Genomic DNA, 17715 nt, shown 5'->3' with positions numbered 1-17715 from the left:
CGCCACCATCGCCGCCGCCGCCATCACCTCCTCCACCGTCACCGCCGCCGCCCCCATCACCACCGCCGCCCCCATCGCCACCACCGCCACCGTCGCCGCCGCCGTCGCCGCTGCCATCGCCGCCGCCACCATCGCCGCCGCCGTCCCCCCCTCCGTCGCCACCACCACCGTCGCCGCCACCTCCGCCGCCTTCCCCGCCGCCGCCTCCACCACCTCCTTCTCCCCCCCCGCCGCCGCCATCGCCGCCGCCACCGCCGTCACCGCCGCCGCCGCCACCTTCCCCGCCACCGCCGCCACCCTCTCCTCCTCCTCCTCCGCCGTCGCCACCTCCTCCGCCACCTTGTCTCAACGGGCAACCGTTCGATACCTGCGGCGCTTGCTTTGGGCCCGATCGCGCTTTCAACGCCGACATGGACGCCTGTGGCGTCTGCCACGGGAACGATGCCGACATGGACGCTTGTGGTGTGTGTCACGGGGACAACGCGTGTGTTGACGCTTGCGGCGTGCCCTGGGGCGACAACTCGACCTGCGCCGGATGTGATGGTGTGCCTTACTCGGGCGAGGTTTTTGATGTGTGCGGCGTCTGCGGTGGCTCGTCCGATACCTGTCTTGGCTGTGATGGCGTGCCCATCCCACTCGGTGGCGCTTACTTTGATGCTTGCGGCAAGTGCGGCGGCTCTGCCGTGGACATCTGCGTCGCTTCGTGCGACAACTCGACCGGAGCCATTTCTGTTTTTGACTGTGCTGGCGTGTGCAACGGGACCGCATTTATCGATGATTGCGGCGTGTGCGTGGGTGGTACGACCGGCCTGGTGCCCAAGATGCATCTTGATGCATGTGACAAGTGCTTCGAGCGGTGCGAGGGTTGCGGGCCAGACTCCATTGACGTGTGTGGCGTGTGCAACGGTGACGGATCAAGCTGTCTCGGCTGTGACGGTCTTCCCGGTGGATTGGTTGTCGACGCGTGCGGCGTGTGTGGCGGCGACAATTCGTCATGTGCGCTCTCGTGTGATGTCAAGATCTCGCTGACTGCAACATTCGACTGTGCCGGTGTGTGCGGAGGCAGCGCGATCATCGACGACTGTGGCTTTTGCACGGGCGGAACAACGACGGTGGCGCCGAACGCCATGCTCGACTCGTGTGGAGTTTGCTTCGGCGGTAACCGTAATGTCGATGGCTGTGGCATGTGCTTTGGCAACAACCTGCTCCGCGACTCGTGCGGAGTGTGCCGCGGCGAGAACGAGGCGCTGGACTCGTGCGGAGTGTGCTTTGGCACCGATCGGCATCAGGATGTGTGCGGCGTGTGCTACGGCAACTCGAGCAGCTGCGCCGGCTGCGACGGCGTCCCCAATTCGGGTTTGGTCGTCGATGAGTGCGGCGTGTGCGGCGGCTTGAGCGAGTGTCTCGGCCAAGGTGCTGGCGCGTCTGTGGCGTCGCCGTCACGCATGCTGCCGATTGTTGCTGGCTCGACGGCGTCGTTCATGGTCTGCATTGTTGCAGGTGTGGCCTTCCTCCTCATTGTCCGTCGCAAGCGGGCTGCCAAGGTGTATGTGGCCGAGAAGATGGCGGCTGCAGCCGAGGAGGCGCCGAAAGGCGCGATCGCCATGTTCATTTCGGACGTGCAGGCTTCGACGCATCTGTGGGAGCACTACTCCGAGTCAATGGAGATCGCCATTGACATACACAACAAGCTCTTCCGGGAGCTGCTTGACAAGCACCGCGGGTACGAGGTGCGGACCGAGGGCGACTCGTTTGTGGTCGCCTTCCACACCGCAGCCGAGGCGGTGCGGACGGCGATCGAGTTGCAGACCAAGCTGCTCGATCTCGAGTGGCCGGCGGACGTGCTGCAGGACAGAAAGGTGCCTGTTGTGGAGGACGAAGCCACCGGCGAGCTGCTCTTCCGTGGGCTGCGTGTACGGATCGGAATCCACTGGTGCGAGCCGTCGCGGAGCTTCTCGGAGCGAACGCAGCGGTACGAGTACTTTGGTGGGGCGATGAACGTGGCGCAGGTGGTGGGCGACTGCGGTGGCGGAGGCCAGATTGTGGTCTCTGGCGACGCTGTCCGCCGCATTGATGTTGTCACTGCCAGTGAGCTCGGCGCTTCGCTCGAGCGGATGGGCGTGTTCCGGCATGTGATGGAGACTGGGACGTCGTTTGATGTGGAGCTGTACTCTGCAGTGCCCAAGAGCCTCGCCGGGCGCGGGTTCACCGCTGCCGATCTCCGCGGCGTCGAGCTCGTTGCAGCAGACCTCGATTCCCAGCCCAACCTGCACCGCACAACGTCGCAGACAACGCTTGTCTCCACCGACTCGCTGCCGTCGTTTGACATCAACGCGGTTGTGTCGGCCAAGCTCGCCGAGCAGGCCAAGTCGGCTGCGGCGGACGCCGTGTGGTCGGGTGACTGGGCCCAAATGACCAACCCGGACGAGAGCGAGATCGACCCCACGTCGACCAAAGCCCGAGTTGCTGCTCTCCGAGAGCGTCTCGGCTCACGGCGGGCACGGTCGGCCCGTGCAGCTATCCGCACGCGGGCGCTGTCGGCGTCTTCGCGCTCGCGAGCAGGCTCACGAAAAGCTGTTGTCTCGCCGCTGCAACGGCTTGCCACTGCTGCATCGCTCCTGATGCCCACGTCCGACGTCAAGGCGTCGGACGGAGAGGCGTCGGACGGTGAGGACGATTCCTCGCGCCTCTCGTCGTCTTCGTCTCGCTCGACGGAGCGTCCCGCCTCGCGCAACATCAAGCCTGGATCTGCTGCTTCCCCCTCGGCGCGTCGCCCTGCATCGCGGGCGCTCTCGGCGCTTTCGCGCATTCGCTCAACGACCAGTTTGTCTCGGGCGCGGTCCTCGACTGTGATTGCGCGCCCGGCGCTCTCCCGCGACCTCAACACCTCGTCACCGTCGCTGCGGCGTAATATGTCGATGAGCGGCTCACTGCGGTCGTCCAGGTCGCCTGGCCGCGGTGTACTCTCTTCCCGCCGTTCCTCATCGCGCCGCCCCAGCAGCCGTCCTAACTCATCGATTGCCGCTCTCGGGCGCGCTGAGTCTGCCGCAGCCCTCTCGCTGCCTCGAGAAGCCGCCGCCTCCCCTCCGCGACTCCACACCGCGGCCTCAAACTCCCGCGTCGCCGCCATCCGCAACGACAACGACGCCGATACCGCGTAAGCGTGTCTTTCCCTTTCCACTGTCATTGAACTTGCTCTCATGTAGCATTGCACCCACGATGAGCCCGCTCGTGGCCTTCCCCGTCGCGCGCCCCAGCCTTCAGTGACGTTTTTCGCGAAGGTCGCGCAGTCGGCTCAACGCGACATGGGGCGATCCCATCCCGGCTGGCGGAGTGAGGCGGTCACTGGTGGCGTCAGGCAAGGTAAGGCGAGGGAGGGGATAGAGAAGCATACTTTTCGTCAGGCTCGAAACAAGCATGTTTACCCAGGCTGCTTCCCGCATGGCTACCCGGTTCCTCGCCCGGGCCTCGTCTCGGCTTATCCATGGTGCTCGTCGCTCTGCCTCGAGCGGCTCGGCTGGCTCGGCTGGTGGACAGCTCGGCGGGCGCGTGTGGCCTCGACGAGCTTGGCTCGGACGGCTGGCGCGCAGAGTGCTGTGCGGATGGCAGGTGTGGCGGCAGTGACGGGTCTGGCAGTTCCTAGCGTGGCGATGATGGCCAGCCGGTGGTCTGGAGCAGGTGCTGGTGGAGCAGGCAGCGCTGCCCGCGAGTTTGGATCGGTGGCTGGAGCGCTCGATGCGCAGGAGGAGGAGACGCACGAGTTCCAGGCCGAGACCCGCAAGCTGCTAGACATTGTGGCCAAGTCACTGTACTCGGACAAGAAGGTCTTTGTGCGTGAGCTGGTCTCGAACGCGTCGGATGCGCTGGAGAAGATGCGGTATGCGCAGGTGAGCGACGGCGTTGACGTCGATCGCGAGCTCAAGATCTCCATCGCCATCGATGAGGACGCCAAGACGCTGACGGTTTCCGACTCGGGCATTGGCATGACCAAGGACGAGCTGGTGGAGAACCTCGGGACCATTGCCCGGTCGGGAACTGCAGCGTTCGTGGACGAGATGGCGACGGCCGGGCAGGGCGCGGCCGGCGACGCCAAGTCCAACGTCATCGGCCGGTTTGGTGTCGGCTTTTACTCGGCGTTTATTGTGGGCGACCACGTGAGCGTGACAACGCGCAAGGCCGGCGCCGAGACCGGGTACCGGTGGAGCTCGGACGGGTCGGGCACGTACACGGTGACTGAGGCGCCCGACGCACCGGTCGGCACCGCCATCACCATCCACCTCAACGCCGACTCGCACGAGTTTGCCTCGAGCTTCCGGATCAAGGAGATCATCAAGCAGTTCTCCAACTTTGTCTCGTTCCCCATCGAGGTCGACGGCGACCGAGTCAACGTCATCGAGCCGCTGTGGGCGCTCCCCAAGTCCAAGGTGACCGACGAGCAGCACACCGAGTTCTACCAGTTCATCGCGGGTGCGTACGACGAGCCGGCTTTCCGCCTGCAGTTCTCGACCGACGTGCCGGTCGACATCAAGTCGCTCTTCTACTTTCCGCAGACCCACTTTGAGTACAAGTTTGGCTCGGGCCGCCTCGAGCCGGGCGTCCAGCTCTACTCGCGCAAGGTGCTGATTGATCCCAAGCCGACCAAGCTCCTTCCCGAGTGGCTGCGCTTTGTCAAGGGCGTTGTGGACTCGGAGGATCTTCCGCTCAACCTCTCGCGCGAGTTTACCCAGGACGACGCGCTCATCGCCAACCTCAACCGCATCCTCACCAAGCGCATTCTCAAGCACTTTTCGGAGGAGCTGGCCGCCGACCGGACGGCGTACGCCAAGTGGTTTGGCGAGTTTGGCAACTTCCTCAAGGAGGGCATTTGCGCCACCGATCAGTACAAGGACGCGCTCGGCAAGCTCATGCTCTTCCCGACCACGTCAGGCGAGGGCAACAAGACTCTCGACGAGGTGCTCGAGGGCACACCCGAGGAGCAGGATAAGCTGTACTACGTGGTCGCGCCGTCGCGCGAGCTCGCACTCGCTTCGCCCTACATGGACGCCTTTGCCTCCAAGGGCACCGAGGTCATTCTCCTCGACCAGCCGGTCGACGAGTTTGTCATGCGCCACCTCGGCTCGTACGCCGGCAAGAAGCTGGTCTCGATCGAGTCTGAGGACATTGGCGACGAGTTTAAGGCGACCGAGGCCGGCGACGACGATGCATCGGCGGACGACGGCGACAACACTGCCGCCGCGCCCAAGGGCGAGGCCCTCGACGGCTTGCTCGAGTGGATGAAGGATTCGCTCGGCGAGAAGGTGTCCGAGGTCAAGGCAACCAAGCGCGTGACCTCGGCGCCGGCGCTGATTGTCGAGCACGACTCGGCCACCATGCGCCAGATGATCCGCATGGTTGGCGCCCGGACCGGCGTCAACGACATGGAGGAGAGCTACACTCTCGAGATCAACCCCAAGTCGCCTATCATCTCCAAGCTGGTTTCTGCCCGTGTCGAGGAGCCCGACCTCGCTCTGCGTGTTGCCCAGCAGGTCTTTGACAACGCCATGATTTCTGCTGGCCTACTTGAGGACCCGCGTTCTATGGTCAAGCGCCTTGATGCCCTGCTCAACGACGCGCTCAGCAAGAAGTGAACGAGGTGATAAAGCTGGAAACCGCTACTGAGCCACTGCTTGCCGCGGCCATGTCCGTGTCAGTCCATCGCGCACAAACGCGCCATGCTGCGAAAGACTCGGCAACGGAAGCTCGCGCGCCTCGTCGGGGTCAAACTGCCCGCCGCGGGCGTGGAACTCGCGCAGCCGCCGCTCCTTGAGCTGCCAGCGAGCGCGGACCCACTCTTTCATGAGCGGGAGGATGACAGCGGCAGCCGTTGCGTCACCCGACGCGGTCGCGTCAAACAGATCCGGCACGGCGGCAGCGTCTAGCCCGCCGGCGGCGGCAATCTGCTCGAAGAGCACCGGAATCGGGATGCGGTCGACGTGGAGGTGGACATCGGGCGCACAAGAGCAAGCAACCTTCCAGATCGACGGCGTGCCGTCAGGATACGCGAGTGTGAGGTCGTAGATGGCCGCGAACCGCGAGTGGAGCGCGGCAACGGCGGCAATGACAGCCTTGACCCGCGGTGCGAGTACATGGTCCATTTGGTCACGGCCTTGAGCTTCCAGCCACGCCTGCGACGCCGCAAGTTTGGCCGGCGACATGCGGGTGCCCTCGGGGTGGCACATGAGCCAGACCGGCTGGCCGGCGGCACCCGCAGCGCGAAAGGCGGCAAACAGCCGCGCCGCATCCAAGTCCCACGACCGCCGCAGCAGCACGCCCGCCATGGCCACCACCCATCCCACCACCGGGATGTACTTGACCGAGTCCTTGGCCAGGAACACAAGCCAGCCGGCCGACCGAATACGGACGCCCAGCCGCATGATGGCCCACCAGTCGAGCGCAAACACGTGATTGGCCATGACCAGCGCAGACTCGCCAGGCACCAGAATGGCGTCGGGGGACTTGGCGCCCGCAGGCGACGACGTGTGGACCCGCAGCGTCGAGCCGCCCCACCACTCGGCGATTGCCGCCATACCCGGAAACACCACCCACGCGCCCGCCGGATAGCCAACCCACCGGCGTGCCATCGACCATCCGCCGCACACTAGCGCCACAAGGAAGAATGGCAGCATGATGACAAACGAGACTGCCAGAAACGCCCAGGTCGCCGCCACAGCCAGCGTTCCCCTCAGGATTCGCAGCAGCTGCATGATGCAATCACGTGCCTTGCTACTGTTGTCGCAGCCCGGTCGATGACGAGGAGTGGATCAGGTCGTCGGTCAGGTCGTCGGTCAGGTCGTCGGTCAGGTCGCCGCGTTCTAGCTCCAGCTTCCAGCCACAAACACAGTCACCACACCCGTGCACCACACCAGCACCAGTACACCCACTCTGCTTTCTGCTTCCGTAAGCTCGGAAAGAGTGGTGTGGCATAGTCTCGCCCTGTCGCCACTCCCCTCACCCTCCCCCCCCCCCCCCCCCCCCCCCTCCACCCCCCCATTCAACCAGCAACCAGTTTGCGCGCACGCGCACGCGCACCTGTGGCGCAGCGCCTGGCAACGGGGCAACAACGGCGACGCACACCCGACACAGTCCGACAGTCACATGCCTGGTACCACGCGCATTGCTGTGCGGACTATATTACCTCTCTTGCTCGTTCTTGTCTCCCTCTCCGTCGGCATGTCGTCAGCACGGCGCGTCCAAGGCCGCCTCCTTGCCCGTGCGCTCGAGGCACGACACGATCGATGGCATGGATCTAGCGTTGGCCCGGCTCGCAGAGGCACGACGGAGCAAAACTCCGTGACTAACGTGCTGGATCATGGTGCCAGGGCCGGTGATGGCTCGTTTGACAACGCGGTGCCGTTCCAGGCGGCTCTCAACGCTGCTCTGGCTGCAGGTGGCGGCATCGTCTGGGTTCCGGCCGGCCAGTTCACTTTCCACTCGTCGATCACCGTGCCCGTCGGCGTGTCGCTCGAGGGCACGTATCGCGCGCCACCAGCACACAACGTTGGCGAGGGTGGGCTGCCGCCCACACATGGATCGGTGCTGCTGGTGGTGGGTGGCCGCGGCGAGGCGTCGGGAACTCCATTCGCCACCCTCAAGCAGGACGCCACCCTCCGCGGCGTGGTCCTTTACTATCCAGACCAGGACCCCAAGGCTGCGCCGACCCCGTACCCATTCACTCTCTCGCTCTCGGTCAACTCTGCCGTCATCGATGTCGAGGGCGTCAATCCGTACCAGTTCATTTCGGCTGTTGGCGCCGCCCGCCACTACATCGCCCGGGTCTACGGTCAGCCGTCGCTCATCGGCATCTACGTCGACGATGTGACTGACATCGGTCGCATGATTGACATCCACTTTAACCCCTGGTACTCGCAGCATCCCGAGTACATGCGGCTGCAGCTGACTAGAGGACGGGCATTTGTCCTTGGCCGCTCTGACTGGCAGTTCTGCACCCGCCTCTTTGCCTTTGCCTACTCGGTCGGGTTCCATTTTATCGAGACCGCAGCCGGCGCCACCAATGGCATTCTCGAGGAGAGTGGCGCTGACATGGCGTACAACGCGTCGGTCTTGATCGAGCAAGTCGACGTGTGGGGCCTGCAGATCGCAGCCTGTGAGTTCACCTCGTTCGCCTCGCCGCAATGGGCCAATGTCTCGGTCACCTCGATCGAGCTCGTTGTCGCACCGACCAACTCGGGCACTGTCACCGTCTCCAACACCGCCTTCTGGGGCCCATCGTACTCGATTGCCTCGGTCGCCGGCTCCGGCATGGTCTCTTTCTCTGGATGCACCTTTACCCAGTGGGACGTCCATCACAAGGGTTTGCCTGCCGTCACCATCGCGGGCGCCACCGCGGTCTCGATCACCGACTCGCTCTTTCTGCAGAACAACTGCATCTCGGGCACGTGCTTCTCGCAGATCGACCGCACTCGTGAGTCTTCAGGTGCGATCATGGTTGCCAACAACATCTTCACCGGCGCCATCCACAACCTCGTCGCTCTCTGCTCTAAGCGCTCCTCCGATTCTTGCCTTGTTATCAACAACGTCGTGAGATTGTAAGCTCTCAAATCTTCGCCTTCCGCGAGCACACGCCGCCCCGATTGAGCATGTCACTCTCGGCCCACCCAGACGTCCCGCCCCCACCAGCCATGCGCCGCGCTGTGCTGCGCCGCGCTGCGGTGCTCTCCGCTGCGATACTCTCCACTGCGGTGCTCTCCGCTGTACCTCACTCTGCTTCAATCAGGCCACGACCCAAAGATCTAACCCCCTTCCAACTACACTCACCTTCTCCTGTCTCTAGCACACATACCATCTTACACGCATTACTCATCCGCTATCCCTGTCCGCCCACTCGACCATCGAATCTGCCCACACAAACTTGATCAGGATCAGGATCAGGATCACCCCACTCCAGCGCCTTCGTACCATGGTACGCCGCAAGCCTTGACCGACCCCATGCCCTCCTTGCCCCCCCCCCCCCCTACACTCACCCTCCCCTTCCCCCTTCCTTGTATACAGTCCCGGAGAGAGTTTGTGTCCCCAGAAGGCTTGCGGCTGGACGGACGGCGGCCGGACGAGCTCCGTAAGCTGCAAGCCCGGATGGATCTGTTCTCGCGGGCCGACGGATCAGCCTATGTGGAGATGGGCAATACCAAGGTGGTGGCGGCAGTGTACGGACCCCGGGAAGTGCGGCGGGCTTCGATGGCCAAGCATGATCGTGCTGTTGTTCGTGCAGAGTTTGGTATGGCTACCTTTGCCACAGGCGAGCGGAAGAAGAGCTCAAAGGGCGACAAGCGGTCGGCAGAGGTCTCGCAGATGCTGGTGGCTACCTTTGAGCCGGTCATTCTGACAGAGCTCTTCCCGCGTTCACAAATCGACATCTTTGTCCATGTTCTGCAGGCGGATGGTGGCAACGTTGCTGCTGCCATCAACGCGGCTACTCTGGCGCTCATCGACGCTGGCATCCCGCTCAAGGACTTTGTCGTCGCCTGCTCGGCCGGCCACATCGACGGCGCCAACGTGCTGGATCTCAACTATCTGGAGGACTCGTCCGGTGGCGGCCCCGAGCTGCTGCTGGCCATGCTCCCCACCGAGGCCACGCTCTCGCTGGTCAAGATCAACGACCGCATCCCGCTCGACGTCTACGACGCTCTCGTCTCGCTGGCTATGAAGGGCGCCGCTCTCATCCACGAAGTTCTTGTGGCCAAGGTCAAGGAGCATGCACATCAGCAGGCTGCCTCGCTGGGCACTATTGTGTGAGAAAGCATGCGCAAGGCGGCCCGCGTCGTGCATGTTATTGGCCAGCGCGTCCTCCGTCGAGCCGGCAGTTTACATCCGCGTCCGGATCAGCGTCGCGTCGATCTGCTTGATCTGCGGGAGCGTGTCGGCCATGATGGCGCGGTACCGCGGGTGCTCGGCAATGGGGTTGCCCTCAAAGTACACCGTCTCGAGCTGAGGTGCGTCCTTGAGCACCTCGACGTCGGCCCAGTCGCTCACGGTGTTGTGGTTCATCCAGAACTCGGTCAGCGCTGCTCGCGGGAGCTCGTCGGCCGGAATCGCCGACAGCGCGTTGTTTGAGATGTCAAACGTCTCCAGCGCCACAAGCTGCGCAATGCCCTCGAGGCTCTCGATCGCGTTGTGTGCCAGGTACAGGTCCGTCAGCTTGGTGTTGGCCTCGAGCCCCTCGAGCTTGGTCAGCCGGTTCGACTGCAAGTCCAAGATCTCCAGATTGGTCAGGTTCTCCAGCCCGGTGATCTTCTCGAGCTTGTTGCGCCCAAGCCACAGCTCCCGCAGCGCTGTGAGCGTCTCCAGGCCTTCGATCGTCCGCAGCCGGTTCGATCCGAGCTCGAGCATCTCCAGGGCCGTCAGCTTCTCCAGCCCCTCGATCTTGGTGATCTTGTTCGAACACAGATACAGCTTGCGCAGGCCGGTAAACGAAATGTCGGGCACACCGAGCGGGGCCATCGACCGGATGAGATTGAACGAGAAGTCGAGGATGACGAGCTTGGAGAGGTGAGCCACACCCTCGATGACCTTGACCGAGTTGCCATACAGGTCAAGCTCCTCCAGCTCTGTGGCCGCCTCCAGACATTCCACCTTGCTCACCCTGTTGTTCCGCAAGCACACAGTCTGCAACTTGGCCAGTCCCTTCAGCAGCTCCATCTCCGTCCACCCATTCCCTGTCGCGTCCACCACCTCCACCTCGGCGTCCAGCGCTTCCGCTACCCCTGGCGCCTGGTACGTCAGGTCCACAACCTTCTCGTCGCCCGAGGTAGACCCCGAGCCTGAGCATGAACCGCCGTCTGCAGACATACTCTCTCGTCTATAGAGTCAGGTGTCGTACTCGTGCTGTGCCCCCGGTAGCCTCGCCCGGCCACGAGTCGCCAACCTGGCCAGGTCGTGTTCGCTTGTTCGCTGACCAGCCTTCGTCACGCCAGCTCGGCCGAATCAGCTAGCTCACACTCGCTGGGCTCTCCCAACAAATCCTATCAGCCTGGCTCGTTGTCCCAGGCTCTAGACTCCTTGCTGCCAAGTTCATCGTAGGTAGCCTTCCGCAGGTACTCGGAATCACCTCGCCCACGCCCGACACTGCGCTCTAGGCCACGTGATGGCGGACGAACGATTGGATGTGCGCGCCGCAGCCAGAGCAGAGCAGATCGCGTGAAGCTAGCTGGTCTCGCAGCTCACGCCGCTTATTGGCAATGTCGGCAAAGCCGTCAAAGAGAATGCCGCCTGGAACCGCAAAGATGGCGATGGCGAGCACGATGGTGAACGCACCCACAGCCTCGCCCCACGGCGTAAAGTCCACCACCGCCCACTCGCCTCCGAGGAAGATCATGGTGAAGAAGAGCGAGAGAAGCATGTTGTCAAAAGCGCCATCCGTGTACGCCTGTGAGCGTTCCGCAATGTAGAACAGCGAGGCCGAGATGATCCATACCAGAGCGGCTGCAAAGCCAGTCGTCGCCAACACCCGGCCCGTCGCCGCCACCACGTTGTCCACCAGCGTGAACGCCTCCACAGAGTGTTCACCCTTGAGCACCCGCACCACTCGCAGTGCGCGAAGGAGCGTCGATACAGATGTCCTGTCACCGATGGCCACGCTCACGTAGAATGGCACGATCGCCGTAAGATCAACGAGCGCAAAGAACGAGCACCCGTACCGCAGCCGCGAGTAGCCCCAGTCAGGATCTGCGTCGGCAGCTACAAGCCGTGCCACATACTCGATCGTAAAGACCGTTACCGAGATCCACTCGACCACGTCAAGCGCGTCGCCCACCCGCCCGCCGCTTCCCGCGCGGACACTTGGCTCGGTCCCGAGCGCGAACGCCACAAGATTCACCGCAATCAGCCCGTTGAGGAGGTAGTTGGGCCAGTGGCCGACGCGTAGATCGCCAACAAACAGTGCGTGGAGCCAGCCGGCGACGCCTGTGGCGCGTGCCCTCTCCACCCGGCATTGCCGGCACCGCGCGTCGTCGCCCGCTGCTGGGATCAGCGGAAGTGCGTCGTCCCGCTCACCGCCGAACTCGCCACCGTCAATTGCCGCCCGCGCAGAGACAAAGCCCGAAGCAATCGCGGCCGACGGAATGCCCACAACGCCCACCGCCGTGAGCGCAGACACAAAGTTGACGCCCTTGCCCCACCACGTGTACTGGTACAGCGGGTAGTCGCCCGTCAGGTGGACCAGCGTGTACCACAGCGCCGACGGGATGCTCTCGTATCGTGCCGCCATGCTTAGATCGTTCACCACAATCTCGTTGTGCTGCTCGGTGTAGTGCAAGAGTGTGGCAAAGACAATCAAGCACACACCGGCCACAAACGCCGACGACAGCAGCAGTGGCGCTTTGGCCACAAACACATCGTCAAGCAGCGTAAAGACACTCACAAACGACTCTGATTTGAGCAGGAACATCAGCCGAAACAGCCGGAACACAACCGTCGAGCTCAGCTCGGTTCGCGTTACAAGCTCCACGCCATACGGGACAAGGCACGCCAGATCAAGGAGCGCGAAGAGTGAGCAGCAGTACCGTAGTCGCGGCCAGCCAAACCGAGCGTACTTGGCATCTGCTCCCGCCGCTATCACCCGCGCCGCGTACTCGACCGCAAACACCGCCATCGTGCAGCCCTCGAGGACTTCAAAGACCTTGACCGCAGTCGCGCTTGCAGCCACCGAGTCGACCGAGCCGAGCACAAACGTGATGGTGTTGACAAAGATGAGGCCCACCACCACAAGCTCGGCCGCTGCTCCGGCACGAGTTGCACCCGAGACAAAGGCGTACAGGCTGCGTATCCAGTCCGGTGCTCGAGCCGCCGCAGATTGTCCCGAGCTCCGTAGCTGCGCCGCCCTTTGTGGCGAGTGCGCCGCCAGCGGCACAAACGCCGCCGCTCGCAGTCGCAGCCGCGCCGATGATGCTGCGAGCTCAGGCGAGATGCACTGCTCGCACTCGGTGGTGTCCTCGGCCGTGTGCGCCTTGGCCTCGGCGAGCGCGTCCTCAAAGCCGGCCGCCCAGATGCCGGTCGGTAGCGCGGCGACGCCGATGGCCACGAGTGCCACCACTGACGACACAACCTTGCCCCACGGAGTGTAGTCTGCCAGCGGGTACTCGCCAGTCAGGTTGAGAAAGGTGATCCACAGCGCCTCGGGCACAGACTCAAACTCGGACGCAACCTCGAGATTGCTGTTGTGCCGCTCGGTGGCATACATCAGCGACGCCGCCAGTATCCACACCACCAGCGCCACCCACGCCGTTGTCGCCAACATCGCCCCGTTTGCCCGCACCACATCGTCCATCAGATCAAAGACATGGACATACGAGTCGGCCTTGAGCAGCCTAACTAGCCGCAGCACTCGCAGCAGCGTCGTCGGCGAGACATCCGTCCCTGTCAACGCGAGGTCGACGTAGAACGGAACAATCGACGCTAGATCCACGGCAGACTCAAACGAGACAACCCATCGCGCCCGAGCCTGCCAGCTCGTCTCGCCCTCGCCAGCTGTACCAAACGCCACTGTCCACAGCCGGAGCAGGTACTCGACCGAAAACAGGCCGACCGTCATTGCCTCAAACACAAAGAACGCACCGTCGTAGCCAATGTCTGGTAGAGTCGAGATCGAAAACACTACCACGTTGACAACAATGAGAGCCATGATGCAGGCCTCGATGATCCTGCCCCAAACGCCGACACCGTCGAGTACAAGATAAAGGCGGCCACCGAGCCCCTTGGCGGCAATGTGAGCTTGACGGGCGGAAGCTTCACATCCACGGCAGAGACTATGTTCTCGACTGACGTTGGCGGCATCACGGCTGTCATCTGCGACAGCACGCGCATTGCGCCGCTCGGTCAGCATGTCAAGCAGGCCCGCGCCGATAATCCCGGTTGGGATCGAGAAGAATCCGACTGCAAAGACGACAGTGAAGCAAGAGACCGCCTTGCCGGCGCTAGACAGCTCGGCAGCGATCGGGAACTCGCCAAGCAAGTTGAGCAGCGCGTACCAGAGTGCCTTGAAGAAGGTATCGTACTCTCCAGCCACATCGGGGTTGTCCTTCTCGGTTGCATACAACACGCCGGCAAGAAGAAGCCATAGCGCAGCGCCCATGAACGACGAAGTAGCCAGGAGAGCCCGGTTCGCCCGCACCACATCATCCAGCAGAGTAAAGGCCTCGACGAGCCGGCCCTCGGCGCGAAACATGCGAAAGACACGCAAGATGCGCACAAACTGCGTGGTGCCGACATCATCGCCGATAGCCAAGCCGACGTAGAACGGCATGATGGCAGCGAGATCGACGAGCGAGAAGAATGAGACCATCCACTTTGCGCGACCAGACCAACCAGCGTACTTGTCTTCTACGCCGATCGCCACCATCCGTAGACCATACTCGATGGTGAAGAGGGCCACCGAGACAGCTTCGATGACATCAAACACCGTCCCCACTTTGTCGTCGATGGCATCCACTGTCGAGAGCACAAACGAGATCACGTTGACCGCCACCAGAACAAGCACAAGGTCATCGGCGAGTCTGCTCTCCAGCCCACCGTACAGACACTCCTGCCACCCTCTGCCATGCCCTACTATGCCGCGTTCCTCTCCTCCGAGTAGCGGAAGCTCTTCGGCATCCATGGCTGTGGCGCGTGCCTCCGAGGCGATGTAGTCAGTCTGATGGAGTCAGGTGGAGTCAGGTGGAGACAGGTGCGGCTAGCCCTGTGCTTTGAAGATGGCAGTATGGCAGAAAGAGGGCTACGAAGACGTCGACGACGACGAGGTTGTCGAAGATGACGAGGCGGGAGGCGCGGTGGTCGGGCGCGGCGGTGTGTGCTTGGACTGGCGCGAGCGGCGCTTGGCGCTGCGATCGCGGTCGCGGGTGTGGCGGCGGGAGGACGAGCGCTTGGAGGTGGAGCGACGGGAGCGCGAGGAGAACGAGGCCGAGCTCTTCTGGGCAATTTTGCGCTCCGAGGCGACGACATGGATGAGGTGGCGGAGGATGCGGGCGGCGAGGGCGGCAGTGAGGGTGCGGTCGTCGGCGTCGTAGACGACGGCTCGCTCCATGAGGTCGCGCACCTTTTGCTCGAGCCAGAGCTGGCGGTAATCACGGACCATCATCTTGTGCTGGTCAAAGTCATCGATGGGCAGCTCGGGCGTCTCAAAGTTGTGTCGGGCCTCATGGAACTCGTCGCGCGAGTAGTCGTTCCACGGCCGGACGCCGCACCACATGTGGATGAGGCAACAACCAAAGGACCAGACGTCGAGCGCCGGCTGAACAAGCCGCTTGCCGGAGAAGCCCTCGGGCGCCATGTAGGTTCGGGTCCCGAGGATGCCGTGGAGCGACGGCAGCCCTGCATTCTGGGCCAGCCCAAAGTCTGCGAGGACCAGGTGGCCACCGACCGGCTGCGAGATGAGGCAGTTGTCGGGCTTGAGGTCGCGGAAGACAATGTTCCGGGCGTGGAGAAAGGCGAGGCCGTCGGCCATCTCGCGGGCGTGCTTGAGAAAGGCGGCCTGCGGGAGGCCGCCGTGCTCGCCCTTCCGCTTGTTGATGTGGTCGGTGAGCGTGCCGCCGACATACATCTTGAAGATGAGGCCCTTGACCACATCATCGTCGTCGCTGCCTGGCCGTACAAACGTGCCCTCGCCGACAAGGCGGCAGACGTACTTGGAGCGTGGCCTGGCGCACGCTGCGCGCAGCATAGACAGCTCCTGGTTCCACAGCCACTCGGGTGACTTGACCTTTTTCCGCCGCTTGATACGGGCCTGCAGCTTGGCGGCTGACATGTTGGCGTCGGGCTTTTGCAGCTCCGGTGGGACGCGTGGGATCTTGATGGCCACTGCGACATCCCCAAGGTAACCGCGGTAGACGGTGGAAAAGTTGCCTTTGCCCAGCACCTTGTCTTCCTCGATCACCACAGGATGCGAGCCCATGCGGCCTCCGCCCGGCTGTACTGCGAGCTGCGAGCCTGAGCTCGACGACGAGCCCGAGAGCGAGGAGAAGGTCGACGACGAGCCCGAGCCCGAGTCTGACGCTGTGATCGGATCGTCAGTGGCTGCCATGGAGAGCAGCCGCGACTCGTACTGGTCGTACTGCTCAAACCGGGCGACGGCGTCCTGGTACGAGTCTTCGTAGGCCTGTATCGGCTCGGGCCGAGACTTGTGGCGACTGCGCTTGGCCGCCTTGGACTTGATCTTGGCCTTGCTCCCGCGCGAACGCCGGTGCTTGGACTTGGACGTTCCGCGCGACAGCTTGCTCCCGGATCCGGTCCGTTCGCGTGAAGACCGCTTCGACCGCCCGCTGCGGCTGGATTTGCTAGCTGTCGAGGTCGGCACTACAGCACCAGCAGCGGTGGCCTGTGTGGACGAGGGACCCGACGACGACGACGACGATGATGACGACGACGATGACGACGACGACGACGACGATGACGATGATGCCTGCTGGGGCTTGGGCGTAAACTTGGGCGAAGGGTTGTCGGGCCCCGAGGCCGACGACGAGTCGGAGACCTTGGCCGCTGTGCGAGACTTGGATTTGAACTTGGACTTTGAGAGTGAAGGCGACTTGGTCTTGGTCTTGGTCTTGGTCTTGGTCTTGGACTTGGACTTGGACTTGCGGCTACGGAGGCGGAATAGCCGCGACGACTTTTGGCTTTGACCGACGACTCGGGCGCCACACTCTGGGTCTGGGTCTGGGTCTGGGTCTGGGTCTCGCTCGCGGCGTCGGTGCCATCGGGCGTGCTGACTCTCGCCGCCGGCAGGCGGACATCAACGTCGGACGAGTTGGGCGAGTCGGACAAGTCAGAAGACTCGGATTCGCCGCCGGAGAGCGAGGGTGACGACGACTTGGAGCGCGACGATGCCGACGACGATGTCGTCGACGAGGAGCCGCCGCGTGTATCCCTAGTTGTCGAAACATCTCCAATCGCATCCGCATCGGTAGTCGACTGGCGGCCGTCGTCTCGACTTTGACCAGTGCAACCTCCTCCGGTGCCGGGCTCATCTTCATCATCATCTTCAGCATCAGAGGAGAACGAGAGAACATCATCATCGTCATCTTCCTCCTCCTGTTCGACCACATCGATGTCCGAGGAAAATAACAGCCCACTACCACTGGCACTCGATCCATAATGGCTACTAGCGAGAGCCACTACGAGCTGTTGTTGCCCACCGGATGACTTTCCACTTGAACTCCTTCGTCCGCCATGACTACGAACAGCTGTCACCTGCGGAAGACGGGAGTGGTCGAGGTGGGGAGGGAAGCGGTGACCCACACTGCCACCATGGTCCATAGCAGCACACAACTCCTCCTCCTTCCCTCTACCACCTTTTCCAATACCCTTCCTCTCCACATGTCACTTGTCCAACTGATCCTCTCAATAGAGCCTGTACAGAGAGCGGTGTCAGTCAAGGCCAGCGGCAGCGGCAGCAGGGGAGGGGACGAGGATTTGGTGGAATTGGGCCATTGCCCCTCCGCTCCGCCCAACCATCACCAGACTCTGCTGCCTCAGGGACCAATGCCGCCATCTGGCTCGCAATTCAGGAGTCTCTCCACCAGAATCACAACCTGGACCAGTCACTACTTCAGGAGAAGATGGTGCTGATGCAGCCGTCAGATCAGAGAGTTTAAGAAGGCTTGATGATTGGAGGAAAGGCGACGACGTGGTGATGAAGGGTGTGACGGGTGTGACGAGGGGAAAGGGAGGGGGGGG

The 17715-nt window shown here is 63.1% G+C and overlaps 8 protein-coding genes across 8 annotated transcripts; 4 read left to right on the top strand and 4 right to left on the bottom strand.

Moving 5' to 3' along the window:
• Positions 1-1127: 1127 nt before the first annotated feature.
• Positions 1128-2911, top strand: AMSG_03919 (uncharacterized protein; the record flags this gene model as incomplete). The annotated part of the gene is made up of 2 exons (XM_013903716.1): positions 1128-2718; positions 2742-2911. 2 exons carry the CDS (start codon positions 1128-1130, stop codon positions 2909-2911), a joined length of 1761 nt encoding a protein of 586 aa, XP_013759170.1.
• Positions 2912-3417: 506 nt separating this feature from the next.
• AMSG_03918 (heat shock protein) lies at positions 3418-5627 on the top strand (the record flags this gene model as incomplete). Its single annotated transcript, XM_013903715.1, has 2 exons — positions 3418-3487; positions 3691-5627. The coding sequence occupies 2 exons, from the start codon at positions 3418-3420 to the stop codon at positions 5625-5627; spliced, it is 2007 nt and encodes a 668-aa protein (XP_013759169.1).
• AMSG_03917 (1-acylglycerol-3-phosphate acyltransferase) lies at positions 5254-6743 on the bottom strand (the record flags this gene model as incomplete). Its single annotated transcript, XM_013903714.1, has 1 exon — positions 5254-6743. One exon carries the CDS (start codon positions 6741-6743, stop codon positions 5652-5654), a length of 1092 nt encoding a protein of 363 aa, XP_013759168.1. The 3' UTR covers positions 5254-5651.
• A 378-nt stretch (positions 6744-7121) lies between these two features.
• Positions 7122-8863, top strand: AMSG_11788 (uncharacterized protein). The gene has a single exon (XM_013903911.1). It carries the CDS (start codon positions 7135-7137, stop codon positions 8587-8589), a length of 1455 nt encoding a protein of 484 aa, XP_013759365.1. The 5' UTR covers positions 7122-7134; the 3' UTR covers positions 8590-8863.
• Positions 8864-8942: 79 nt separating this feature from the next.
• Positions 8943-10547, top strand: AMSG_11787 (uncharacterized protein). The gene is made up of 2 exons (XM_013903910.1): positions 8943-8959; positions 9049-10547. The coding sequence occupies exons 1-2, from the start codon at positions 8957-8959 to the stop codon at positions 9787-9789; spliced, it is 744 nt and encodes a 247-aa protein (XP_013759364.1). The 5' UTR covers positions 8943-8956; the 3' UTR covers positions 9790-10547.
• Positions 9859-10842, bottom strand: AMSG_03914 (protein phosphatase 1 regulatory subunit 7; the record flags this gene model as incomplete). The annotated part of the gene is made up of 1 exon (XM_013903713.1): positions 9859-10842. One exon carries the CDS (start codon positions 10840-10842, stop codon positions 9859-9861), a length of 984 nt encoding a protein of 327 aa, XP_013759167.1.
• A 283-nt stretch (positions 10843-11125) lies between these two features.
• On the bottom strand, positions 11126-14644 carry AMSG_03913 (ion transporter; the record flags this gene model as incomplete). Its single annotated transcript, XM_013903712.1, has 2 exons — positions 11126-14572; positions 14597-14644. The coding sequence occupies 2 exons, from the start codon at positions 14642-14644 to the stop codon at positions 11126-11128; spliced, it is 3495 nt and encodes a 1164-aa protein (XP_013759166.1).
• A 117-nt stretch (positions 14645-14761) lies between these two features.
• AMSG_03912 (serine/threonine protein kinase) lies at positions 14762-17006 on the bottom strand (the record flags this gene model as incomplete). The annotated part of the gene is made up of 3 exons (XM_013903711.1): positions 14762-16622; positions 16667-16950; positions 16977-17006. 3 exons carry the CDS (start codon positions 17004-17006, stop codon positions 14762-14764), a joined length of 2175 nt encoding a protein of 724 aa, XP_013759165.1.
• Positions 17007-17715: the final 709 nt, after the last annotated feature.

The sequence above is a fragment of the Thecamonas trahens genome (genome assembly GCF_000142905.1).
Source record: "Thecamonas trahens ATCC 50062 unplaced genomic scaffold supercont1.16, whole genome shotgun sequence".
Classification (NCBI taxonomy): Eukaryota; order Apusomonadida; family Apusomonadidae; genus Thecamonas; species Thecamonas trahens.
The sequence above is the reverse complement of the archived record's forward strand: the minus strand, read 5'-3'. Positions and strand labels throughout refer to the sequence as shown.